General features: G+C 45.0%; 2 protein-coding genes across 2 annotated transcripts in view; one reads left to right on the top strand and one right to left on the bottom strand.

The window, feature by feature from the left end:
* Window positions 1-9,603, bottom strand: part of LOC115200919 (rhomboid-related protein 1) — a 62,891-nt gene extending 53,288 nt beyond the window's left edge. The window contains exon 1 of the mRNA XM_029764037.1: window positions 9,051-9,603. Within this exon, the coding sequence (XP_029619897.1) occupies window positions 9,051-9,089 (39 nt within the window). The 5' untranslated portion in view covers window positions 9,090-9,603. The remainder of the gene's footprint in view (window positions 1-9,050) is intronic.
* A 15,582-nt stretch (window positions 9,604-25,185) lies between these two features.
* Window positions 25,186-26,600, top strand: LOC115200918 (histone H1.0-B-like). The gene has a single exon (XM_029764036.1). The coding sequence runs from the start codon at window positions 25,416-25,418 to the stop codon at window positions 26,010-26,012; it is 597 nt and encodes a 198-aa protein (XP_029619896.1). The 5' UTR covers window positions 25,186-25,415; the 3' UTR covers window positions 26,013-26,600.
* Window positions 26,601-27,917: the final 1,317 nt, after the last annotated feature.

Genomic DNA, 27,917 nt, shown 5'->3' with positions numbered 1-27,917 from the left:
AGTGGTGTAGTAGTGTTGTAGTATAAGCAGGGTTGGAAATTAAGCTAGCCCAACGCTAGTACTTTTCAGACTGGGCTAGTAAAAATTGTGGTCTACTAGCCTGCTATGCCAGTGCCCAAAATTCTTAATTTCCATACCAGAGTACAAGGATAGCAGGGTAGTAGTATACATGTAGCATCTGAGTATTGCTGTAGTATGAGAGTAGTATCAGTGTTGCAGTAATATTTGCGTGGCAGTGTATTAACATAGCGACAGCGTCTGAGCTAAGCAGTGAATCAGCTCCAGTGCCCCCAGGATCCACTGCTGTTCTTTGACAACTGGGCCCTCTAATTATTATACATCAGCAGCATTCTAGGCTACTGTGGCACTGACTGCAAGATGGTGGCAGTCAGGCCACGACAACAGCTCTCTCTATCTCTCTAGTCTCTACTCTCACTCTACACAGAGAGAGCAAAATTCCTTGATTCATGTCGAATCCATGACTACATTTTCTCCCTTTGACACACAGTCACACAAACAGCAGCAGGAGACATTTCTCAAATGCTATGCATGAAAAGCACCATGCTGATGGCATCAGACCTCGATGAAAGGGAAAATAAGAACCTCATCCTTGCTATGGTTGGCATATATACACGTCAAAACTGTATAACACTGTCCTCAGATCATCAGTCTTTATCTAGCAGGTGAAAATAGCTCTGATAAAGAGGGGAATTGCAAAGGAGATATTAATCAACTAACGATTGCATGGCTCAGTGATGGTGGAGCTCGAGCTTTGGCTGCCAATTTCCTTATTAAGTGTGAGTGTGTCTGTTTGTCAAGGCTAAGAGTATGAGTCTGAGTCAGTGAGTGTATGTGCCTGCATGGGACAGAAATAGCCTGAGCTCAGCGCTGCTACCTCCTGCAGACAAAGACTAATAAAACTCACTCGTGTAGCTACTCTCCCTCTCGTGCTGCAGTCTGATGTAGCAGCCCAATGTGAGAGGTACATGCAACTAGCTACATGTAGCACAACTCCACTCATAGCCCTATATGAGTGAAAGGAGACTAGACCAACATGAAGTCAACCTGCTGATCTAGGCCTACATGAATGTCTACACATCTGAGCCTATGAAAATATAGCCTTCAGAGACATTTTGAGGAGACAAGAACAACAAGTATCTCTTAGGGGAGAAAATATTGGTCTACTCTACTTTCAAGTTGAGGTCTGCCACACATTATGGATAAATAGATGTTGACATGCACACACTTCGTTGCTTTCCTGGGCTAACATAAAGACAGTTTTTCTCCATTGAAACCAGACACATTAAAGCTAAAGAATTCCCTCTACCTGTGCACCTTCAATGAATTGCTCATAAATGATTCACAATGCATGCTGCTGCTCGAAAACTTTGAAAACCACCACCATGACCACAGGACATCCTTTTACCACATTTATATTCACACAATATTCCTTGGTGGCTTTTCACCTTCTTCTCATACACACACACACACACACACACACACACACACACACACACACACACACACACACACACACACACACACACACACACACACACACACACACACACCACAAATATTGAAAAAAAGGTAGGGTAAAACAAGCACGCACACACACCACAGTTTGTATTGCTATCCTTGTGGCGACCAAAGAATTGATTCCCATCCAAAATCATATTTTCCCTAAACTTAACCATAACCCCTAACTTTAAAACTATACCTAACCACTAACCCTAACTCCTAACCTTAATTCCGTTCAACTGACGACGGGGTCAGCCTGCAGGCGCCCGGCCCGCCACAAGGAGTCGCAAGAGCGCGATGAGCCAAGTAAAGTCCCCCCGACCAAACCCTCCCCTAACCCAGATGACGCTGTCCTATGGGACTCCCGGCCACGGCCGGTTGTGGCACAGCCCGGGAATGAACCCAGGTCTGTAGTAACGCATCTAGCACTACGATCCAGTGCTTTAGACCGCTGCGCCACTCGGGAGGCCCGGCCTAACCTTAATTCTAACCCTAATTGTATCCCAAACCCTAAACCTAACCCCTAAACCTAAAAAATAAATTTTCCTGGTTATCGGCAAAATGCACTAACGTCCAAATTCTCCTTGTTTTACTATCCTTGTGAGAACTTCAGGTACCCACAAACGCATGCACCTCTAAGTCTGTTGATCAATGTGTTACTGATGGTCCACTCGTGACCCTTAGACCCTGCAGCAGATAATCGATGTCTCCCTCTTGGTGCCCAATCTGTCAATCAGCCAAATCCCCAGCTGGTGCCACAGAACAGTGGATTGGTCCAGCCAGCCAATAACGTGAATGAGGGATGAGGGGGTGGCACGATGCACATTAGACATTGATACGATGCACATTAGACATTGATAAAAAAAACATTAAAGTAGTCTTTGATTTAACTAACAAAACGCTTTAAATACTAAAACTGAAAAAATTGAAAAATGTTCAAAGTTGAATAAATGCTTCCTGAGAGACCTGAAAATAGTGCTTGAGGCTGTAGCCTGTACTGGACAATGGTGGAAAAAAGTACCCAGTTGTCATACTTGAGTAAAATAAAGACACCTTAATAGAAAATGACTCAAGTAAAAGTGAAAGTCAAATACTTCTTGAGTAAGGTCTAAAAGGATTTGGTTTTAAATATACTTAAGTATCAAAACTAAATGTAATTGCTAAAATATAACGCTACAATATATAACTTTTTCAGTGACCTGACCAAATTCCTATAGAAATGTGAGTTATAGACCTTTAATTCCAGTTGAAGGCAAGTCTAAGAAATGTGTCCTATTTCTATGCTTCCCGTTCTGAAATTTAGTTTTTGCGTCATTTACACCAGCTTCTAACTGCTGAATATACAATATTTTTGGTTATGGAAAATATACTTCACAGCGGTTTAGATGGAACAATGATTTTCTACACAATGACTGCTTGTTTTGTCACATAAACTGAAATTAGGCGAACTATTAGAATTTTAGTAACCAGGAAATGGCAGAATGATTTCTGCATAGTGCATCTTTAAGTATCAAATGTAAAAAAAAATATATAAGAACCCAATTCCTTATATAAAGCAAACCAGACAGCACCATTTTCTTGTTTTTTTACATTTATGGATACCCAGCGGCACACTCCAACAGTCAGACATAATTTACAAACGAAACATGTTTGTTGATTGAGTCCGCCAGATCAGAGGCAGTAGGGATGACCAGGGATGTTCTCTTGATAAGTGTCTTCTGATCCCTCCTGTCTCAGCCTCCAGTATTTATGCTGCAGTAGTTTATGTGTCGGGGGGCTAGGGTCAGTCTGTTACATCTGGAGTATTCTCTTGTCTTATCCGGTGTCCTGTGTGAATGTAAATATGCTCTCTCTAATTCTCTCTTTCTCTCTTTCTTTCTTTCTCTCGGAGGACCTGAGCCCTAGGACCATGCCTCAGGACTACCTGGCATGATGACTCCTTGCTGTCCCCAGTCCACCTGGCCATGCTGCTGCTCCAGTTTCAACTGTTCTGCCTGCGGATACGGAACCCTGACCTGTTCACCGGACGTGCTTGTTGCACCCTCGACAATTACTATGATTATTATTATTTGACCATGCTGGTCATTTACGAACATTTTAACATCTTGACCATGTTCTGTTATAATATCCACCCGGCACAGCCAGAAGAGGACTGGCCACCCCTCATAGCCTGGTTCCTCTCTAGGTTTCTTCCTAGGTTTTTGGCCTTTCTCAGGAGTTTTTCCTAGGGAGTTTTTCCCAGCCACCGTGCTTCTTTCACATGCATTGCTTGCTGTTTGGGGTTTTAGGCTGGGTTTCTGTACAGCACTTTGAGATTTCAGCTGATGTGCGAAGGGCTATATAAATAAATTTGATTTGATTTGATTTGAAGTGTGATTTGGACCATTTTCTTGTCCTGCTATGCATTGAAAATGTAACGAGTACTTCGAGTGTCAGGGAAAATGTATGGAGTAAAAAGTACATTATTTTCTTTAGGAATGTAGTTAAGTAAAAGTAGTCACAAATATAAATAGTAAAGTAAATTACAGATACCCCAAAAAAATACTTAAGAAGAACTTTACACCACTGGTGCTGGATCTTGATACTGCAAAGCACAGCATTGCCCCTGGGTTGTTAAGTAACCAAGAGGAAAATCTGTCAATATGTCTGAGATACACAAGGAATAGGAAAAATACCAGACACCTAGACAGACCTATGGCACACAACAACATAGGTACAAGCTAGTGCCCAGATGATTGCCCTACTGACTACAGTAAAATCATCAGGTTAGGACCAACCATCTCCAGATAAATTACCCCGTGACCACTGCTTCCTACAATCCATTCATTCACACTAAATCTATTTCATCCAGAGTTTAACCATTCATTCCTATCACTGCTGCACAGGTAAACCAGGAAAACATGCCATTTCCACCTCTACAAACTGTGACACGTGATCTGACCTTTTTTAATTTTGTACATAATGTTGATGCTACCGTCTCTTACGACCAAAAAGAGATTCTGGATATCAGAACAGCGATTACTCACCTCGAACTAGACAAAGATTTTTTATTTAATGAGTGACAAGAAGGATATAATGTTGCTCCCATACAAGGCCCATGGCATGAAGAAAAGAAGGAAATAAATACAGGGGGCAGAGATCATGGTGCCTTGTAAGAATTCGTTGGCGAGTAGGTAACCCACCTCTACCATCGTTCTATTGGCCAACGTGCAATCACTAGAGAATAAACTGGATTAGCTCCGTTCGAGACTATCATACCAACGAGATATTAAAAACTGTAATAGTTTATGTTTCACCAAGTTGTGGCTGAACGACGACACAGATAATATACATTTGGCTGGGTTTTCCGTGCATCGGCAGGACAGAACAGCTACATCCGGTAAGACGAGGGGTGAGGGTGTGAGTCTATTTGTCAATAATAGCTGGTGCGCGATGTCTAATATTAAGGGAGTCTCGAGGTATTGCTTGCCAGAGGCAGAGTACTCAAGACCAACTGTACTCTCCACACAGACGCGTACAAGGCTCTCCCTCGCCCTCCATTTAGAAAATCTGACCATAATTCTATCCTCCTGATTCTGGCGTACAAGAAAAAACTTAAGCAGGAAGTACTAGTGACTAGCTCAATACGGAAGTGGTCAGATGACGCGGATGCTACGCTACAGGATTGTTTTGCTAGCACAGACTGGAATATGTTCCAGGATTCATCCAATGTCATTGAGGAGTATACCAACTCAGTCACTGGCTTCATCAATAAGTGAATTGACCACGTTGCCCCGACAGTGATTGTACATACATATCCAAACCAGAAGCCATGGATTACAGGCAACATCCGCACCGAGCTAAAGGCTAGAGCTACCGCTTTCAAAGAGCGGGACACTAATCCGGAGGCTTATAAGAAATCCCGCTATGCCCTCAGACGAACCTTCAAACAGGCAAAGCGTCAATACAGGACTAAGATTGAATCCTACTACACCAGCTCTGACGGTCGTCGGATGTGGCAAGGCTTGCAAACTATTACACCCTACAAAGGGAAACCCAGCTGCGAGCTGCCCGGTGCCTTGCGCCTACCAGATGGGATAAATGCCTTATTTGATCGCTTCGAGGCCAGCAACAGTGAAGCATGCATGAGAGAACCAGCTGTTCCAGATGACAGCGTCATCACGCTCTCCGTAGCCGATATGAGCAAGACCTTTTAACAAGTCAATATTCACAAGGCCGCAGAGTCAAATGGATTACAAGGACATGCACTAAGAGCATGCACGGACCAACTGTCTTCACTGACATTTTCAACCTCTCCCTGACCGAGTCTGTAATACCTACATGTTTCAAGCAGACCACCATAGTCCCTGTGCCCAAGAAAGCGAAGGTAACCTGCCTAAATGACTACCGCCATGTAGCACTTACGTCGGTAGCCATAAAGTGCTTTGAAAGGCTAGTCATGGCTCACATCAACACCTTCATCCCAGAAACCCTAGACACACTCCAATTCGCAAAGCACCCCAACAGATCCACAGATGACACAACCTCAATCGCACTCCACGCAGCCCTTTCCCATCTGGAAAAAAGGAACACTTACAGACCAGTCAAAAGTTTGGACACACCTATTCATTCAAGGGTTTTCTTTATTTTGACTATTTCCTACACTGTAGAATAAAAGTGAAGACATCAAAACTATGAAATAACACATATGGAATCATGTAGTACCCAAAAAAGTGTTAAACAAATCAAAATATATTTTAGATTTTAGATTCTTCAAAGTAGCCACCATTTGTCTTGATGACAGCTTTGCACACTCAAGGCATTCTCTCAACCAGCTTCATGAAGAATATTTTTCCAACAATCTTGTAGGAGTTACCACATATGTTGAGCACTTGTTGGCTGCTTTTCCACCTCATCCCAAACCATCTCAATTGGGTTGAGGTTGGGTGATTGTGGAGGTCAGGTCATCTGATGCAGCACTCCATCAATCTCCTTCTTGGTCAAATAGCCCTTACACAGCCTAGAGGTGTGTTTTGGGTCATTGTTCTTTTGAAAAACAAATGATAGTCCCACTAAGCCCAAACCAGATGGGATGGCGTATCCCTGCAGAATGCTGTGGTAGCCATGCTGGTTAAGGGTGCCTTAAATTCTAAATAAATCACAGACAGTGTCACCATCAAAGCACCCCCACACCACCTCCTCCATACCTCACAGTGGGAACCACACATGCGGAGATCATCCGTTCACCTACTCTGCGTCTCACAAAGACACACGGTTATAAGTCCAAATTTGAGATTTTTGTTTATCAGGCAAAAGGACAGATTTCCACCGGTCTAATGTTCATTGCTCGTGTTTATTGGCCCATCAAGTCTCTTCTTATTATTGGTGTCCTTTAGTAGTGGTTTCTTTGCAGCTATTCAACCATGAAGGCCTGATTCCCGCAGTCGCCTCTGAACAGTTGATGTTGAGATGTGTCTTACTTATTTGGGCTGCAATCTGAGGTGCAGTTAACTCTAATGACCTTATCCTCTGCAGCAGAGATAACTCTGGGTCTTCTTTTCCTGTGGCGATCCTCATGAGAGCCAGTTTCATCACAGCGCTTGATGGTATTTGCGTTGAAGAAACTTTAAAAGTTCTTGACATTTTCCGTATTGACTGACCTTCATATCTTAAAGTAATGATGGACTGTCGTTTCTCTTTGCTTATTTGAACTGTTCTTGCCATAATATGGACTTGGTCTTTAACCAAATAGGGCTATCTTCTGTATACCCCCCCTACCTTGTCACAACACAACCGATTGGCTCAAATGCATTAAGGAAAGAAATTCCACAAATTAACTTTTAACAAGGCACACCTGTTAATTGAAATGCATTCCAGGTGACTACCTCATGAAGCTGGTTGAAAGAATGCCAAGAGTGTGCAAAGCTGTCATCAAGGCAAAGGGTGGCTACTTTGAAGAATCTCAAATATAAAACATATTTTGATTTGTTGAACACTTTTTTGGTTATTACATGATTCCATATGTGTTATTTCATAGTTCGATGTCTTCACTATTATTCTACAATGTAGAAAATAGTAAAAATAAAGAAAAACCCTTGAATGAGTAGGTGTGTCCAAACTTTTGACTGGTACTGTGCATGAGAATGCTGTTCATTGACTACAGCTCAGCGTTCAACACAATAGTGCCCACAAAGCTCATCACTAAGCTAAGGACCCTGGGACTAAACACCTCCCTATGCAACTGGATCCTGGACTTCCAGATGGGCTGCCCCCAGGTGGTAAGGGTAGGCAACAACACATGACACGCTGATCTTGAACATGGGGGCCCCTCTGGGGTGCGTGCTTAGTCCTCCCCTGTACTCTCTGTTCACCCACAACTGTGTGGCCAAGCAAGACACCAACACCATCATTAAGTTTGCTGACGACAGGGCCTCCCGACTGGCGGAGTGGTCTAAGACACTGGATCGCAGTTAATGGCTGTGCCACTAGAGATCCTGGTTTGAGTCCAGGCTTTATCGCAGCCGGCCGCGACCGGGAAACCCATGGGGCGGCGCACAATTGGCCCAGCGTCGTCCGGTTTAGGGGAGGGTTTGGCCGGCAGGGATGTCCTTGTCGCATTGCACTCTAGCGACTCCTGTGGCAGGCTGGGCGCATGCAGGCTGGCACAGTCGCCAGGTGTACGGTGTTTCCACTGACACATTGGTGTGGATGGCTTTCGGGTTAAACAGGCATTGTGTCAAGAAGCAGTGCGGCTTGGTTGGGTCGTGCTTCGGAGGACGCAAGGCTCTCGACCTTCGCCTCTCTCAAGTCCGTACGGGAGTTGCAGCGATGAGACAAGCCTGTAACTACCAATTGGATACCACAAAATTGGGGAGAAAAATGGGTAAAAGTATTAAAAAAAGCTTCCTGACATCCAGGACGTATATACTAGGCGGTGTCAGAGGAAGGGCCCAAAAAATGGTCAATACTTCAGTCACCCAAGTCACCCATGGCAAGCGGTACCGGAGCACCAAGTCCAGGTCCAAAAGGCTCCTTAACAGCTTCTACCCCCAAGCCATAAGACTGCTGAACAATTAATCAAATGGCCACAGGGACTACTTGCATTGACACCCCCCTTTGTTTTTACACTGCTGCTACTTGCTGTTTATTATCACTTTACCCCTACCTACATGTACAAATGACCTCGACTAACCTGTACTTATTGTTATTTTGTGTTACTTATTTAAATAAATAAAAATATTTAGTAAATATTTTATTAAGACTATTTTATTAAAACTGCGTTGTTGATTAAGGGCTTGTAAGTAAGTACCATGAAATGCTTACAAGCCCTTAACCAACAACGCAGTTCAATAAATAAAGTCAATAATTACTAAATAAAGTAAAACATTTTTTTTTAAAGTAACACAATACCACATGCCCCTTCCCCCCTCCCCTAGCAGCAGTTCTAACACCTGCCTCTTGTCTTTCATCCCTAGATAGAAAGAGTGCGGCTGGCTGCTGGCAGGAGACGGTAACCATAGAAACCTCCCGCCGCTGCTTTGCTCGCTTACCTGCTCTTGTATGAGCTGAAACAGGGAGCTTCTATCCATATACTGGCCAGGGAGTTGAGAGGACCCGCCGAGGACAAGGGCATAGGGAGGAGCAAGCGGGCTGCCGGTGGTGGTTGGGGAGAAGGAGACGGAGAGTGGGGTTGGGGGAGGTAGGAGCGGGTGACTAAATCGTAGCGTCAGCCCCCTCCACTACACGACACGGCTACGTCCCCTGCTCAAAGGATGGAGAAACCCGGCTAGCTTGATTCCTGGTGGCCCCTTGCCCTCCTGTTAGCGCCGTGGCTAACTTACGTGGTAATCAGCAGCGTCTGTAGTGGTGGCAGGGTATTCTGTGGTGCAAGTGTTGTGTGGAAAGGAGGCAGCCCAGCAAAACAAGCAAACAGCAGATTCAGCAGCTCTCATTCACTCACTCTCCTCGCTAACCTCTGCCCTGCAGCACTGACTGCTCCCTCTTTCCTCTCTCCTCACTGACACTGCACTGCCTGCATACCAATGAGGCTGGGGAGGGAGGTGGCTCCTCTCGGCCAATGGGAACCGGAACAGGAGGGGCAACTGGCTGCAGCTCATTCCACACTGCAAGGAGGGCGTCTTGAAGAGGAAGAGAAGATGAGCTCCACTGCGGCTGTGTGCCTACCACAGCCTCAGATAGGGATGCACGTAGGCACATCTAACACACATACACACGGATAGAGAGAGAGAGAGAGAGAGAGAAAACACTGAAGCTACTTGTGAACAGACTGAATATATGCATACATGTACAGTACATGCAGGCCTATCACACATTGTAACAGAAACGGGAATATACATCACTCTCAGATGCACACAGGAACCACACAAATATTACACTAAAGCACACTTACAGAACCATGACGAAATACCCTTCCTGTGTACCCCTTTACGCTGATCATACACACGAATACATATTGTATGTTAATCCCATGCATAATTAATGCAAATTACGAAGAAACTGGTGTATGGGGACCTGAACATAAAGGTCAGAACATCAGATTGATGAATGGCGTCTCGTAACCCCTGGTGTGGGCAGACCTGGTAGGAGCAGTGCCATTACCAGACCTATTTCCTTAGAAGAGAACACATTATTATTCCATATGCATGTATACATCATAACCACTTCTCTTAAGGACAATGAGGATGGCTGGGGATACAGTAAATCCTGCTTCATAAAGTGAGCTGGTGTATTCGCTCCAATTGAAAGCTGTAGTAAGGTTGCTGTGGCTCAGCTATGACCTGACAGTGTATGAGGCCATCAATGTGTGACAACAGGTCAGGATCCCCTCTCCGTCTAGTCCACTCTCCCCTCTCAGATCCAGTGCCAACTCCCAGGTTCCATGATGCTCTGCCTCTGGCCCAGTGACAAAACAGATGCTCTCTGTCTGTTTGTCTCATAATTGCACCACACACTGTGACTCTCCAGGTCTTGGTGAATACAGTATCAGTCAAAAGTTTGGACACACCTACTCATTCAAGGTCTTCTTTATTTTTACTATTTTCTACATTGTAGAATAATAGTGAACACATCAAACTTATGAAATAACACATATGGAATCATGTAGTAAGCAAAAAAGTGTTAAACAAATATATTTTATATTATTCAAAGTAGCCACCCTTTGCCTTGATGACAGCTTTGCACACTCTTGGTACTCCCTCAACTAGCTTCATGAGGTAATCACCTGGAATGCATTTCAATTAACAGGTGTGCCTTCAAGTGCAGTCGCAAAAACCCTCAAGCAATATGATGAAACTGGCTCTCATGAGGACCACCACAGGAAAGGAAGACCCAGAGTTACCTCTGCCGCATGAGGATAAGTTCATTAGAGTTAACTGCACCTCAGTTTGCAGCCCAAATAAATGCTTCAGAGTTCAAGTAACAGACACATCTCAACATCAACTGTTCAGAGGAGACTGCGTGAATTAGGCCTTCATGGTCAAATTGCTGCAAAGAAACCACTACTAAACAACACCAATAAGAAGAAGAGACTTGCTCGGGCCAATAAACACCAGCAATGGACATTAGACCGGTGGAAATCTGTCCTTTTGCCTGATAAACAAAAATCTCAAATTTGGACTTATAACCGTGTGTCTTTGTGAGACGCAGAGTAGGTGAACGGATGATCTCCGCATGTGTGGGTCCCAACCTGAAGTATGGAGGAGGTGGTGTGATGGCGCTTTGCTGGTGACACTGTCAGTGATTTTTAAAAATTTAAGGCACACTTAACCAGTATGGCTACCACGGCATTGTACAGCGATACGCCATCCTATCTGATTAGCGCTTAGTGGGACTATCATTTGTTTTTCAACAGGACAATGACCCAACACACCTCCAGCCTTGTAAGGGCTATTTGACCAAGAAGGAGATTGATGGAGTGCTGTATCAGATGACCTGGCCTCCACAAGCACCCGACCCTCAACCCAGTTGAGATGGTTTGGAATGAGTTGGACCACAAAGTGAAGGAAAATCAGCCAACAAGTGCTCAGCATATGTGGGAACTCCTTCAAGACTGTTGGAAAAGCATTCCAGGTGAAGCTGGTTGAGAGAATGCCAAGAGTTTGCAAAGTTGTCATGAAGGCAAAGGGTGGCTACTTTGAAGAATCTCAAATAGAAAATATATTTTGATTTGTTTAACACTTTTTTGGTTACAACATGATTCCATATGTGTTATTTCATAGTTTTGATGTCTTCACTATTATTCTACAATGTAGAAAATAGTAAAAAAAAAACTAAAAAAAACCCTTGAACGAATAGGTGTGTCCAAACTTCTGACTGGTACTGTACAGTAGATAATGCTTGACCATCTCACCTTCAGATGTCCGGCAATGGTAAGTGGGCAGTGTGGGGAATCACCCGTATGATGAAAATGACAGCCAAATTAAATCGGGTCACTATGTGACATAGTTTTAGTCCAAAGTGCTCTATTTTATGCAATGTCCAGGGATGAATATGGAGGGAGAGAGAGATATTAGGAGAGAGATAGGATGCAGTAGAGGAGAGTGAAACCAAGGGAAAGAGAGAAGGACCAAGGGAGAGAGTGAGATGAGAATGGGGAGGAAGATTAGAAAGTGAAAACAAGTGAAAGAAAGTGAGAGTGGGGGAGGAAGAGCACAAACAGATGAGAGATTGAGCTCACATTCTTGCAGCATAAAGTGCATTGAAGTTATTCTTTACAGGATGAAGAATTGCCTATGGTTGAGAGGTTTTGCCACCACCCAGATTTAGACATGGAATATGTGTTGCTCTGTAACATCTCTGTAATGTTCAAGTCCCAAATGACGTGCTGAACTGTTAAGAATATCATGCTACGTTTCAACATTTTGGTGTCAGGCCAAAGAGGTTTGTTTAGTGAGTTGAATCAAGCCTCACTCCTTTTAAGCAGTTTCCAATGACAAGGGTGGCACTGGAATAGCTGAGGAAGTGGAATAATAAACTCAGAGGAGTGGAGAGCCCTCTAGAGTCTGGACATACAATTGCGACTTACCAGTCCAACAACCAACCCAAATTATCTTGGCAACCAGCCATGGAGTCCAACCACAGAACTGCTTTGGAATGTTGAATATTATCCTCAATGGGTGTTATGTAGGTTGACCTGGGCCCAAACCACTGAATCAGTCTGTGTGTCTGATTCGTACTGACTGCAGAACTGATGCTGCCTTTTCAACTGGCAGAAACCTGAGCACTTGCCCGTATATTATCTTTTCGAAATTGTATTTTTATAACACATGCATTTTAGTTTCTGGGTTCCGTTTTAACAAACCCTCTTAGCGTTGGTAGTAGCGCTATAGTCCAGGGTGTATCAGAAATATTTTAGATATTTTCACAGCGAGAATTATGGGCGTTGTCACAAAAAGGCTGTTTTTTGATGAATAAATCATTTGTAGGCGTGTTGAGGATAGACTTATCACTGGCCAATCGGAACATGGCCCATCGCGAAATATGGGGTTGCTTCAAGTTGTGTATTTACAGTCTTATGAATTGCGTTGTCATCAACTTTAATTTCAATGTTAGCCCGTTATAGTCTAGTTTGTGAAACAGCCAAAATAAACAAAATAACAAAATGTAGGCCTATCCCATCTTTGCTAAATATGTTGAACATGTTTCAGTCCACTAGTTGAAAGCCATTGCATGGCTTCAATATGGAAATATACTGTTAAACATAGCATTCACACTGATACAGGGGCTAGGGCTACTGTAAATTGCATTATGCCTGAGCATTGGACATGCCAAACATTGTCAATAAGTGAGATTAAATTCAGTATTGATAAGGCCAAGAAAGAGTGAATTATTCTGTTAATTGAAATGCATTCCAGGTGACTACCTCATCAAGCTGGTTGAGAGATTGCCAAGACTGTGCAAAGCTGTCATCAAGGCAAAGGGTGGCTACTTTGCAGAATCTCAAATATAAAATATATTTTGATTTGTTTCACACTTTTTTTGGTTACAACATGATTCCATATGTGTTATTTCATAGTTTTGATGTCTTCACTATTATTCTACAATGTAGAAAATAGTAAAAAAAAACAAAAAAAACCCCTTGAACGAATAGGTGTGTCCAAACTTTTGACTGGTACTGGTATCACCGGAGAAATTATCTGAGCGATCAAAACTGCGCCCCTCTATATGTAGCCCATATATGTGATGCCATCTGGACAGAAATAATATGACATGCCATTTATTTTGGTCCAGCATCAGATTCAAGGTCCACACATACTGAGACATAGGGGGCGCTGTTTTGCTTGCTCGGATGCTTTAACTGAGATTGGTGCATCTTTCCGCCAATTTAAAGGCGCTACATGGTCAATTTGCATTCTGCATTGGCCGTACAGCATTTACGGTGATCCATATGGCGCCTCCGACCACATTTTAGGATCAAGCATAAATTCGCTCTTATGCTTGATCCAAACCGAAAATGTGGTCGGAGCGCTGTATGGATGGTGTGACGCAATTGCGGAGTCTCCAGAGGCAAGCAGAGGCCAAATTGAGCTCGGTACCACATTGTTGTGTCCCTCTCAAATGTTTTAACAAAGGGCTCCATATAGCTCTGCATCGAGATGATTGGTTGACTGTAGGTGAGGGCGGGAGGTCCTGTATACAAACACACTCACTGAATGCCCTGACGTCTGCAGAGGCTGTATTATCATAAATGCTGCACGGCCAATGTAGACGTCAGAATGACCATGCAGCGCCTTTTACTGTCGCAGCTTATCTAGGTCAAATAAATCATCAATCTTTTATTTGGATTGGCAAGGAGGGCTGCAGTTCAAACTCAAAGTAGACAGCCCTTGGCCTTATGCCTTTGGATGGAATCCCCGCAGCCATATTTGTTGTCGGTCCAAATGATTAGCCAAGCAAGGGAAGTTTGCAACGTTGCCTGAAACGATGATTGTACGTCCGCTAAGAAAAGTCTGCCCAAACTAAAAACCTCCACCTGTCACGTCCTGACCAGTAAAGGGGTTATTTGTTATTGTAGTTTGGTCAGGACGTGGCAGGGGGTATTTGTTTAGAGTGTTTCGGGGTTTGGTGGATTATGTGTTTATGTAGAAGGGGTATTTGTTGAGAGTGTTTCGGGGTTGTTGGGCCATGTGTGTATGATAGTTCTAGGTTGTATAGTTCTATGTTCAGTTAATTGATGTGACCTTCAATTGGAGGCAGCTGTTCCTCGTTGCCTCTGATTGAAGGTCCTATGTATAGGGGTAATTTGAAATGGGGTATTGTGGGTAGTTGTTTTGCACTGCTAGGGTTAGCCTGCAAACTGTTATGTTGTCGTCCGTTTTCTTGTTTTGTGAAGTGTTCGTGGTTATTTAAAATAAATGTCAAAATGAGCACTCAACCCGCTGCGCCTTGGTCTACTCTATACGACACCCGTGACAGAACTACCCACCACCAACGGACCAAGCAGCGGGGGAAGGAGCAGCAGGTGAATTATGTTGACTACAATGAATCATGGACATGGGAGGAAATTCTGGACGGGGCTGGACCATGGCACCAGGCGGGTGAATACCATCGCCCACCGGAGGAGATAGAGGCAGCCAAGGCGGAGCGGCGCCGGTATGAAGCTTTATATGCACCGATTGGGAAGCACGAGAGGCACCCCAATAATTTTTTTGGGGGGGGCACACGTGTAGTTTGGCTGGGCCAAGGGTGAGCCCTAAGTCAAATCCCCGTGCTTATTATGGGGAGCAGCGGATCAGAAGAGCACCGTGCTATGCGGAAGTGCGCACGACATCACCCATGCGCACGCACAGTCCGGTGAGAGTGATTCCAGCCCCTCGCAAGTGTCATGCTCGAGTGAGCAATCAGCCAGTAGGGGTTGTGTGCTCCAGACCTCCAGTAGTGATTCAGGGCCCAGTGTATCCAGTACCAGCCCCACGCACTAAGATTCCAGTGCGTCAGCCCAGTCCAGTACATGCTGTTCCTGCTCCTCTCACTAGCCTTGGGGTGTGTGTCCCTAGTCTAATACCTCCAGTACCAGCCCCACGCACCAGGCTTCCAGTGTATCAGCCCAGTCCAGTACGCCCTGTTTCTGCTCCTCGCACTAGCCTTGGGGTGCGTGTCTCCAGTCTGGTACCTCCAGTACCAGCCCCACGCACCAGGCCTCCAGTGCGTCAGCCCAGTCCAACTCGTCCTGTTCCTGCTCCTCGCACTAGCCTTGGGGTGCGTGTCTCCAGTCTGGTATCTCCAGTACCAGACTGTCTAGAGATGGCCCACAGTCCGGAACCGAGAGAGACGGCCTACAGTCCGGAACGGGCGCAGCCAGAGTCGCCCTACAGTCCGGGACCGGCGCTACCAGAGTCACTCTCCAGCCCTGAGCCTGCCGAGTCGCTCTCCAGCCCCGAGCCTGCCGAGTCGCCCTCCAGCCCCGAGCCTGCCGAGTCGCCCTCCAGCCCCGAGCCTGCCGAGTCGCCCTCCAGCCCCGAGCCTGCCGAGTCGCCCTCCAGCCCCGAGCCTGCCGAGTCGCCCCCCAGCCCCGAGCCTGCCGAGTCGCCCTCCAGCCCCGAGCCTGCCGAGTCGCCCTCCAGCCCCGAGCCTGCCGAGTCGCCCTCCAGCCCCGAGCCTGCCGAGTCGCCCTCCAGCCCCGAGCCTGCCGAGACGCGCATCAGCCCCGAGCCTGCCGAGACGCGCATCAGCCCCGAGCCTGCCGAGACGCGCATCAGCCCGAGGTCTCCGGAGACGCGCATCAGCCCGAGGTCTCCGGAGACGCGCATCAGCCCGAGGTCTCCGGAGACGCGCATCAGCCCGAGGTCTCCGGCGACGCGCATCAGCCCGAGGTCTCCGGCGACGCGCATCAGCCCGAGGTCTCCGGCGACGCGCATCAGCCCGAGGTCTCCGGCGACGCGCATCAGCCCGAGGTCTCCGGCGACGCGCATCAGCCCGAGGTCTCCGGAGACGCGCATCAGCCCGAGGTCTCCGGAGACGCGCATCAGCCCGAGGTCTCCGGAGACGCGCATCAGCCCGAGGTCTCCGGAGACGCGCATCAGCCCGAGGTCTCCGGAGACGCGCATCAGCCCGAGGTCTCCGGCGACGCGCATCAGCCCGAGGTCTCCGGCGACGCGCATCAGCCCGAGGTCTCCGGCGACGCGCATCAGCCCGAGGTCTCCGGCGACGCGCATCAGCCCGAGGTCTCCGGAGACGCGCATCAGCCCGAGGTCTCCGGAGACGCGCATCAGCCCGAGGTCTCCGGAGACGCGCATCAGCCCGAGGTCTCCGGAGACGCGCATCAGCCCGAGGTCTCCGGAGACGCGCATCAGCCCGAGGTCTCCGGCGACGCGCATCAGCCCGAGGTCTCCGGAGACGCGCATCAGCCCGAGGTCTCCGGCGACGCGCATCAGCCCGAGGTCTCCGGCGACGCGCATCAGCCCGAGGTCTCCGGAGACGCGCATCAGCCCGAGGTCTCCGGAGACGCGCATCAGCCCGAGGTCTCCGGAGACGCGCATCAGCCCGTGGTCTCCGGCGACGCGCATCAGCCCGAGGTCTCCGGCGACGCGCATCAGCCCGAGGTCTCCGGCGACGCGCATCAGCCCGAGGTCTCCGACGCGCATCAGCCCGAGGTCTCCGGAGACGCGCATCAGCCCGAGGTCTCCGGCGACGCGCATCAGCCCGTGGTCTCCGGCGACGCGCATCAGCCCGAGGTCTCCGGCGACGCGCATCAGCCCGAGGTCTCCGACGCGCATCAGCCCGAGGTCTCCGGAGACGCGCATCAGTCCGTGGTCTCCGGCGACGCGCATCAGCCCGAGGTCTCCGGCGACGCGCATCAGCCCGAGGTCTCCGGCGACGCGCATCAGCCCGAGGTCTCCGACGCGCATCAGCCCGAGGTCTCCGGAGACGCGCATCAGCCCGAGGTCTCCGGAGACGCGCATCAGCCCGTGGTCTCCGGCGACGCGCATCAGCCCGAGGTCTCCGGCGACGCGCATCAGCCCGAGGTCTCCGACGCGCATCAGCCCGACGTCTCCGGAGACGCGCATCAGTCCGTGGTCTCCGGCGACGCGCATCAGCCCGAGGTCTCCGGCGACGCGCATCAGCCCGAGGTCTCCGGCGACGCGCATCAGCCCGAGGTCTCCGGCGACGTGCATCAGCCCGAGGTCTACAAGCGACGCGCATCAGCCCGAGGTCTCCGGCGACGCATCTTAGCCCTGAGCCTTCAGCGGGGGTGGACAGGTTAGGTTGGGGACTTAAGCCGGAGCCTGATCCACCTCCATAATAGGTGGGTTGGGGAGGGGGGGTGTAGCACAAGAACCGTCGGTGACGGTGGCCACCCTCCCTTCCCTCCCTTTAGTTTGGGGGGTTCATTTTTGTAGTTTATTTTTATTTTTGAGGTGCATCCGGGGTCTGCACCTTTGGGGGGGGGTACTGTCACGTCCTGACCAGTAAAGGGGTTATTTGTTATTGTAGTTTGGTCAGGATGTGGCAGGGGGTATTTGTTTAGAGTGTTTCGGGGTTTGGTGGATTATGTGTTTATGTAGAAGGGGTATTTGTTTAGTGTTTCGGGGTTGTTGGGCCATGTGTGTGTATGTTAGTTCTAGGTTGTATATTTCTATGTTCAGTTTATTGATGTGACCTTCAATTGGAGGCAGCTGTTCCTCGTTGCCTCTGATTGAAGGTCCTATGTATAGGGGTAATTTGAAATGGGGTATTGTGGGTAGTTGTTTTGCACTGTTAGGGTTAGCCTGCAAACTGTTATGTTGTCGTCCGTTTTCTTGTTTTGTGAAGTGTTCGTGGTTATTTAAAATAAACGTCAAAATGAGCACTCAACCCACTGCGCCTTGGTCTACTCTATACGACACCCGTGACACCATCAATATGGAGTCAACATACAAGTGTATGTAAAAATGTATGTAAATAAGTTAGAAATTGTGCTACTAACGCAAAAACACATCTCATAAAAGTATTGATGTTTTTGTTTGGTTAGCTTTTGGAAATTGTACAAATAAAACATTTTCCTTCTTCAGAAGTAGCTTGGCAGGCTAATTTGCTAGCTATCATACAGTAGGCATATATTAATAATTATATAGTTAATATAAGTAGACATACAATCATAATTGACTGTAGCACATATAAAGCACCCACAAGCTACCGGTGGCTGAAAACACAATCATCGCGAGATGAACGAGTGATGAATTTCCGGGTATGGGCGGTCCATTTAAAAATCATTCCTCCCTCGCCCATTACCCTGCAAGTGTATACTCGTCAGACGTCATGAACGTCATCAGAAGAGCACTTAATTTGAGGGCTGAGGGGATAGGGTGTGTCTTTTAAGTGTTTGGAATTCAACCGAGGTATGGTAGGGCGGTCCATGCCACCTGAGGCCCATAAGCCGGCCCTGCCCACCTACTGTCCACCAATCATGTCAATGCAGAGCTATAAGGAGCTATACTGAGCCCTCCACAGTGTTAAAAAAAATGGTGGGGGCGCAAGGCGTTGCAGCATGGAGCTTGATTTCGCCTCCAGATCAAGCATAAATCGTCTTCAAGAGTAGCCTACGGAGGGCTTGGTTTTTAATCATATGAAACGTTAGACAAGCAAATGTTACAGGAAAATAACTTCTAATTACAAGGGTCACCATCTTTCGTTTCATGATGGACATAGACATGTAGCTTTTGGAAGGGTTTTACGTTAAAAAAAATGGGAGCTGGCTAAAACAATGTAGGCACTACAATACATAGATAAAAAGCGGATGTCAGCTCACTGTTTTTCTGCTCCCAAACTTGATATTTTAATAAAGATTTGGTGGTTAAGATCTATTTCAAACCCTTTATCTTAAGTACTTGGCAATGCATTCCTCTTGTTGGTTTTATATCAAATGAAACGAAATGGGAAAAAACAAGTATTTTATGTTTGTAAATAATATGTTTACTGGCACCAAAAGCAAATGTCTTGTTCTGTGTGCACATGGTCACTGTGCGTTACAGTTGGATAGGCTGAGCTTCTGCTGTCAAAATCCATGCCATAACATAACCAACCGCGTTACTGCTAAGATCAGCTTTTGGTTGGTCTTAAATATCCCCACCAGTGCTGTCTGAAATTGGCACTTTGGTGCACATTTTTAAGGACACACCTCAGATATTGCCACCCATCCCACCTCGGCGCAAGCCAGCTCATATAAAACAGGTAGCCTACATTACCAATCCTGGCGCACATGTTGGAAAACAGCAGAGTGCAGGCTTTAAAAGGTTGAAATTGCCAACGGACGTGCTTTTGACAATTGGGCTAGTTTACCGCCAGCTGAAAATAGAGCCACCTATCTAAAACTAGACACTGGTTTATCTCACATCTTCCTTCTGGCACAAGATTAAAACCCGGACTGCCCAGGTGAGAATAATATAGGTGGCAAGGGAACCCTAGACTGTACTGTAAGCAATATGTAGGCTTAGGGTAAATTACTGTTCTAGTGCCCCTATTAGGGGGCTGCTGCCATCTGTTGGTGAAAAGGGTTAACGTCAAGGACCAACTGTAGAGAAAAGTCCGGGACCAAACAGTATTTGTTTTCCTTCAAATACCTGTGGTGCATGGGCGGAGTTGGACTTTTCCCATTGGTTCCATTAAATCAGGAAGCTACAGTATATGAATCAAGTGCACCTCAAGTATTTGAAAGAAAACAAATAAATTACAATTTAAAACCTGTCGTGAGTCTGTCAGTCACCAAACAAGCTTCATGTATGAACCTTAACCAATGCTCACACATCATGACATTGTTAGGCTCTGTAAATAACTACAGGTTAATAAAATAATTATAAAGGTTATAATGGTTTTATAATCCCTCAAGCTCCAGTGAAATATGACCAAAATATCTAACCTTAACACTGAATCAGAGCAGAAAGAGGTAGGCTTCATCTGCATGACCAGCTTTAAAAAAGTATTGGACAGCTGCTGCTGGTCTAAAAAAACAATACACCATTCAGCCACACAACTATACTGCATTAATTTACTGAGCGCTGGAGAAAATGTAGCCTAATGTTTTTAATACCCATGATTTATCGCTAAGATGTACGCTAAGATGTAAGCTGCCCTAGACAGAAAAAATAAGCCTGCTGAGCGATGAAAGGATTAAAGGCCTTTCGTCAAATCGTGATACCATCAAAGGACCATGATAGAATGGCTACAGCATGTGATCAAATTGAAAGCAGTCCTAATACAGTCAATTTAAGCATTAAACTGAAATGAAACAAACATACTTCTGGTGACCGACATCAACTCAAAAGCAATAAAGAGTAAGTTAATGGTTATACTCTTAATATGTATCAAAGGCATAGCCTCTAATAGCCTTGATCAGACAAAGTCTGTTGGCTTGACTGAAGGCACACAGGTGCATTATGTCCAATGAGGAGGCTGTCAGGAGAGGAGGGGGTCACAGCTGTCACAGTGGAAATAATTAGCTTATCTAAATACTGAGCTCAGGGGGAGACGGAGAAGTTATGGAGCAGAAGGGTAGAGCGTTTCAAAGAGAGACTTGGCGTGGGCCACAAATCACTGTGCTTCTGTTGGCTCAGACGGACACTCTCCTCATTGTGTGGCATTGCGTGTGTGTGTTTGAGTGTTGTGCTGCAGTCAGCAGAGTGCTTGTTCTCCGTCACCTGCTCATACAGAGACACAACCATGTGTTGTCACAACTGTCAAAGGGAACACACACTAACGGCATGTGTGTGAGTGAACACACTACAACTGTTTAAGGACAAAACATTACAACAAAATAGTTTCACAGTGTATGGGGGCGGGTCACAACAGCATTGGTTGCTGTCTCTGCCTGGATCAACAAGATAGACACCTCTTCTAATACATACGATTTGAAGTACACTCAATAATGTAACAAAGAGGACACCATAACATCAACTCTCAACCCTCATACAGACCCTGAACCCAAACCAGACCCTCATACATCCCTTACACCTTCAGCAACATTCAGTAAATGGTTAATTTAATCTACACTTTCATCTGTACTCACTTAATCTGCAGGAATCCTACACAATATCTGCAGTTAAGAGGGTTTCAGATCGTAAGCTTTTCATAGAGAGAAAGAAGTACGCTACATAGATCCTTTGCTGTATTTGCTTTGGACCCCATTACAATGGTTCCATAGCAACAATCCAGAATAAACACACAAGCTTTGAGCAACATGGAGAACGACTTTTCCCATAATGCTGCATGCCAGGACCAGAGAGGTTTTAAAAAGCTAAAATTACTAGTTGGCAAACGGATGAATTTAGACTTAACTAAGACAAAGTATTTCAGACATGTGTGGTTCTCCTCTACGAATATATTGAAGTAGGCTTTTATGTGCAACTTTAGACCTCACTTACCTACTTCTTAAAGTATTGTGAACTTTATTTTAAGAACATGCAGGCACTGCATTATGTCGCTATTACACTGAACAAAAACACAACATGTAAAGTGTTCGTCCCCTGTTTCATGAGCTGAAAAAAAAATCCCAGAAATGTACATAAAGCTTATTTCTCTCAAATTGTGTGCACAAATTTGTTTACATCCCTGTTAGTGAGCATTTCTCCTTTGCCAAGATAATCCATCCACCTGACAAAACTGCACATTTTAGAGTGGCCTTTTATTGTCCCCAGCACAAGATGCACCTGCGTAAAGATCATGCTGTTTAATCAGTTTCTTGAAATGCTATTCCTGTCACACAACACAATGCCATAGATGTCTCAAGTTTTGAGGGAGCGTGCAATTGGCATGCTGACTGCAGGAATGTCCACCAGAGCTGTTGCCAGAGAACTGAATGCTCATTTCTCTAACATAAGCCGGCTTCAATGTTGTTTTAGAGAATTTGCCACATGTTTCAGCATGATAATGAACCGCCCCATGTCGTAAGGATCTGTACACAATTCCTGGAAGCTGAAAATTTCCCAGTTCTTCCATGGCCTGCATACTCACCAGACATGTCACCCATTGAGCATGTTTGGGATGCTCTGGATTGACGTGCACGACAGCGTGTTCCACTTCCCGCCAATATCCAGCAACTTTGCACAGCCATTGAAGAGGAGTGGGACAATATTCCACAGGCCACAATCAACAGCGTGGTCAAATCTATGCGAAGGAGCTGTGTCATGCTGCATGAGGCAAATGGTGGTCACACCAGATACTGATTGGTTTTCTGATCCACACCCCTACCCTTTTTAAGGTATATGTGACCAACTGATGCATATCTGTTTTCCCAGTCATGTTAAATCCATAGATTAGGGCCTGATGAATTTATTTAGATTGACTGATTTCTTTATATGAACTGTAACTCAGAAAAATATTTGAAATTGTTGCATGTTGCGTTTATATTTCTGTTCAATGTATATACAGTATATGGGCATGACAGGGAGTTGTCATATATGAAATGCTGAATAACGAGTCAATTGTGTTTTGTTATCAGTAGGCTGCACTGTCTGAAAAGTGGCTCATGTCTGGAAGTAAAGCATACACCTGCAATAATAAGCATTGATAATAATAATTAATCATAGCTAATAATGTACTTATTATCAATAATTCGATAATTCTAACAATCATCACCTATATTAATTCATATTTGTAAATAAACTATCTTACAATCACAACTGACACAGAAACGGGAGCAAAGACCGAAATATGGCACTATTATGCAATGATTGCGAGGTGTTACAAATGGACGTCCTGTCGATAAGCTACACAGATTCATGTAAAGGCATATTTACAGTTGCCATTTGGGCAATTAATTGATTCTAAAATCCTACGTTTGGCGCATTGACTGCTGATTCAGTACCGCCATTACAGTGTTAAGATAATCAACAGAAAAAATGCGACTGTTCTGTTGACCCAACAACGGTCCGCCCATTGTGAATTAAAGACGTCCCTCTGTCGGTGAAGGGAGGGAGTGGTCTGTTAGTGCGAGAAGTGCTGTTTTCAGCACCAAACCAAATAGGCATAACCACCGACTGAAGAACTACCCTTCTCCCGACACTTTTAAGTGTTCTGTGACCATAATGAAAATAAATCAACACATATCGATTAAGAAGGCCATGAAAGAGGTCGACCACTTCTGCTCTCAAATGGCTGGCACTCGTCAACAACACTGTGAATAGGATTGTTCAATAAATTACCGAACCACAGTGCGCGCGCATTCATTCGTTCATTTAGCGCGTCCCCTCATGAGCACTCACTCACTCATACTCTCGCACACATAGGCTACTCATCAGAGAGAGGGAGAAGGAAAGAACGAGCGGGCCAGAAGGGGGAAGGAGGGAGCGCATACAGCAAAACTGTACAGCCTAGGCCCCTCTTGCAGGGTATTCCAAAATATTTTGAAAACATTTTCAAATGACATAGAACATAGCCTACACTAGCAGCATATTGGCATAACTAGATATTCTACGACTTGAGTAATTGTTCAAACTGGAAATATCTCCTGCTAGCCTAAACCTTTTTGACAGTGTTATGCGACGTTATGGACTAACTGCAAAGTGGCTCTGATGTGAAATTCAGAATAATGAAAATGACAGGTCAAAATGAATTGATTGTAAACAGTCATAAAGCCCTTATAGCAGAAAAGGAACCAAAAAAGTAGTAGGAGATTGACTAAGGGATCCAAGATGGCGTTTAGGCTATAGGGGAAATATATCAGATGAAAATCTCAAATAAAAACAACCAATTGGAATGTTTCCTGTTGTAACAAATGTAGCCTATATCACTGTGCATTATACATGTATAGCTATGGGAAATATGTGATGATCCACACGTAAATTAGTCATGTCGTTCAGTCGGCTCTCCTATAGCCTACCAGCCAATGAACAAAAGAATGTCATCAATGCGCCCTATGTTAAATGATAGGGTGGATAAATATAGATAGTTGTCGCACTCACACTTGAGCGAATACCCCGTCAATTATCAGAGAGTCATGTTTCTTTTATGAAAATTGACAGATTTCGTGAATTATTATCAAAAAAACAGATCTTTAGAGGTGTTGGCAACTTTCCTGACAAAGGAGCACAGTCGCGAGGAGCAATAGTGCCCGTTTGTTTATTTCGAATTCCGCCTTAAAACATCAAATAAATTAAACGTAACCATTCCACTAAATCCTACATAAATCTATATTAACAACAGATGCTTTATCCATACATCAGATAGTCTGTCATTTAATTTATAGGAGGTTTAACACTAAATAATCTCAACCACGTCATTCAAAGTCAATGGCCGGGCTGTGTTAGTTCGACAATTATTTCGGTGTATTAAAAGCAAAAACTAGCTTTTGCACCGGTCAACCCATGTGCATTCGTTAAAGTATTGATTCGTCTTCATTATGCATTTGTCATTTTTATATTCGGTTCCGTCTGTTTGGGTCAATTTAATAGGAATTCTGCAAAATTGATCACAACGCGCTGTGCTTCGGGTAGGTTTTCGGGAAATAAAAGTTTGTCGGTCAGCGAATTATATAAAAACATTTATATGACAGTGAAGCCCAAATTGTCTACTTTCAAACCATGTGGTTTTGTACACGTATGCAATGCCTGACTTTTTACATTTTGCAAGAGTTCGAGGATGAAGAAACACAAACGGGACTGCGCGAGTTCCATGGAGCCTGCTGGATCAGCTGCTGGCCGTTGGTGTTCTCAATCACGTCCGCGCTTAGGCTTCATAAAGTCAGAGGCGCGCTTGTAGAATAATATACATTAAGAGAGGATCAGCTGTGGTGTTTCATCGTGTGTGTCAAACATATAGTCCTCCCAACCTTTTTATTATAAGCTTTGCGTTCTCAAAAAACAGGACTTTTTCTGGAATATTATACGTTTGGAAATATTAATTTAGAAACTTGTGACGCTCTGTGACACGTTTGCCGGGAATACTTGAACTGAACCTGCATTTTCAACCAATTTTAAGAGTCAACAATGGCAGAGACGGTGGCAGCTCCAGCCCCAAAGGCTAAAAAGGCGAAGGCACCCAAGAAACCTGCTTCACACCCGAAATACTCGGATATGATTATGGCGGCCGTCCAGGCAGACAAAAGCCGTGGAGGTGCGTCCAGACAATCTGTCCAGAAGTACATCAAGAGCCACTACAAGGTGGGAGACAATGCCGATTCCCAGATTAAGCTGTCTCTGAAGAGGATGGTGAGTGGCGGGGTCCTGCGCCACACCAAAGGCATCGGCGCATCAGGCTCCTTCAAACTGGCTAAAGCAGAGGACACCAAAAAGGCACCTAAAGCCAAAGCCGTTGTGAAACCAAAGAAGTCGCCTGTGAAAGTTGCTAAACCCAAGAAGGTAGCAAAGCCCAAGAAGGTGGCCAAATCACCAGCAAAAGCCAAGAAAGCGAAAGTGTCAGTGAAGAAAGTGAAAAAGTCCCCGAAGAAAGCGGCACCAAAGCTCAAGAAAGTAGTAAAGAAAGCCAAGGTGGCAAAGCCAGCCAAGGCAGCCAAACCCAAGAAGGCCAAAGCTGCAAAACCCAAACCCAAGGCAGCAGCCAAGAAAGCCGCAAAGAAAAAGTAAAATGGACATTACAGAGAGACTTGTAAATACTTTGAGGAAATGTTTCTGTATATGTCATATTATTTTTGTATGGTCTCATGCGAATTGATCCGTTTTTACAGATTGTTTTCCACTCCATTGCACTATTTGATGCTGTAAAAAGTGGGTCTGGAATTAAAGCATTTTTTTGGAAACAGCATTAATTGTTAGGCTACTATTTATTATTCCTCTCTGAACCTTGGAAACCTGAGGCATATGGACCTGTTAGAAAATGTATGTGACACTAATCAGGAATTATTATTGATTAGGCTATTGGAACAAGTGAGTTCTTGTTCTCTGTGCACGAGGTCATTCTGAAAATACACTTGTTTCAATAGCGAGCATTGTTGAGCTACACAATGTATAGAACTGTGTAGGTAGGCATGGACGTCAGCAAGATTTTCAAGTGACGGTATGGCTCCAAATGCGGACTCTATGCTACTTTTTTTGTAAACCAACCATGCCATGTTCCATTAATTCAGTCTATTTGTAATTAACTGTAGACTATGTATTGCATCACTTTTGAAACTGTTTATACTGTAATACAATAAACTTTTCTCATCTTCTAAATATGTCAACTTATTATTAGTCGCATTTTACGCATGCATACACGTCTACAAATGCAGTTCTCAACCCTAATTTGAATGAAATGTACAGATAAAGTAATTGAAGGGCTATTGAGTAATGAAAGAACGAGTAACTAATTTCCACGCATATACAATTTGTCAAAAGGAGGGCTTCCTTGACATCTGCAAGGAAGCTCTCGTTTTGACTTTTGGATAGTAATGTGCCCATATCCAAACTGGTAATATCATGAATAGATTATTTCCGTTTATGTGGCCTGACTGAAACGATTGTCTACATTAGCCCTAAAAATACCATAGCCTATATGATTAAATAAGTTGGTCCTAGAATATGCCCACTTCAAGGCTTTTTCTTCTTCTTGAATTGACAAGGGCATCACGTTTAAGACATCAACCAACACTCTACCTACACAAACTGATTAGGCTATTAAAGTTTTAGACATATACCGACCATTTACCAACAAATATGACAGTATTAAGAATGAAGTATTAAGTAGTGTTGTTAATAAATTAGACTTTCTAATTCTTTATGTTCTCAAGGTTCTCAATCTTTGAAGAATGTACATTTTCTAAATCCTGAAACAAGCCCAAGACCCTATCTAAAGGCCAGTAGCTCAGTCATTTCTCTCTATACTGATGACTGGACATAGCTCTAAGCAATAGGTGAAGCAACATTCTTTGTTGAGCGGAGCATTTGTTTTCAGCTTTTTTTCTGTCATACTGTACAGTGCAGATGGGAATTAGAAAAGGAGAGGAAGCCACCCCTAAAGAAAACAAATGTTTCTACCTGAAGTTAACTCAAACTCGATACTTCCATCTCCTGGTTGCGCTCTGTATTTTCTTTCCCACCATGTTGTTGAAGTGGTTTACAGGGCAACAGTTAGAAACCTTAAAAGGACAAGAATAGACAAATGTTCTTTTCTTCAAAGTAGTCCAATGGCCATTTCCAACTGAGACTTACCCAACACTAGTTAGTCGAGTCGACAGAGATTATGTTAATGTGAGCTTTAGTGTAATTTTTCAGGAAATGGCGTTTCCATCAGGAATGTGACACTAAAGACCTGGGCCAAGCACAATTCCAGAATCAACATCCTCTGCATCATCAAGACAGTCGCTTTGTGAGAAGGTGTTAACACCATGTTCACATATGGCCATTTTTATGTAAATAACATCTGAAAACTACCAGTGGCCTGGCCTTGGCCCCAAGTCAGATCAGGTCCACTGAGATCATGGGCATAGTGAGACACTGGAGCTGGGCTGTGGAGGTGTAAACAGAAAGTCTGAACCATGTTGGTAAAACACA

The sequence above is a fragment of the Salmo trutta genome, chromosome 10 (genome assembly GCF_901001165.1).
Source record: "Salmo trutta chromosome 10, fSalTru1.1, whole genome shotgun sequence".
NCBI lineage: Eukaryota > Metazoa > Chordata > Actinopteri > Salmoniformes > Salmonidae > Salmo > Salmo trutta.
The sequence above is the reverse complement of the archived record's forward strand: the minus strand, read 5'-3'. Positions and strand labels throughout refer to the sequence as shown.

Coding starts and splice junctions, on each gene's coding strand:
- LOC115200918 (XM_029764036.1), top strand. CDS start 25,416: ATGGCAGAGACGGTGGCAGCTCCAGCCCCAAAGGCTAAAAAGGCGAAG.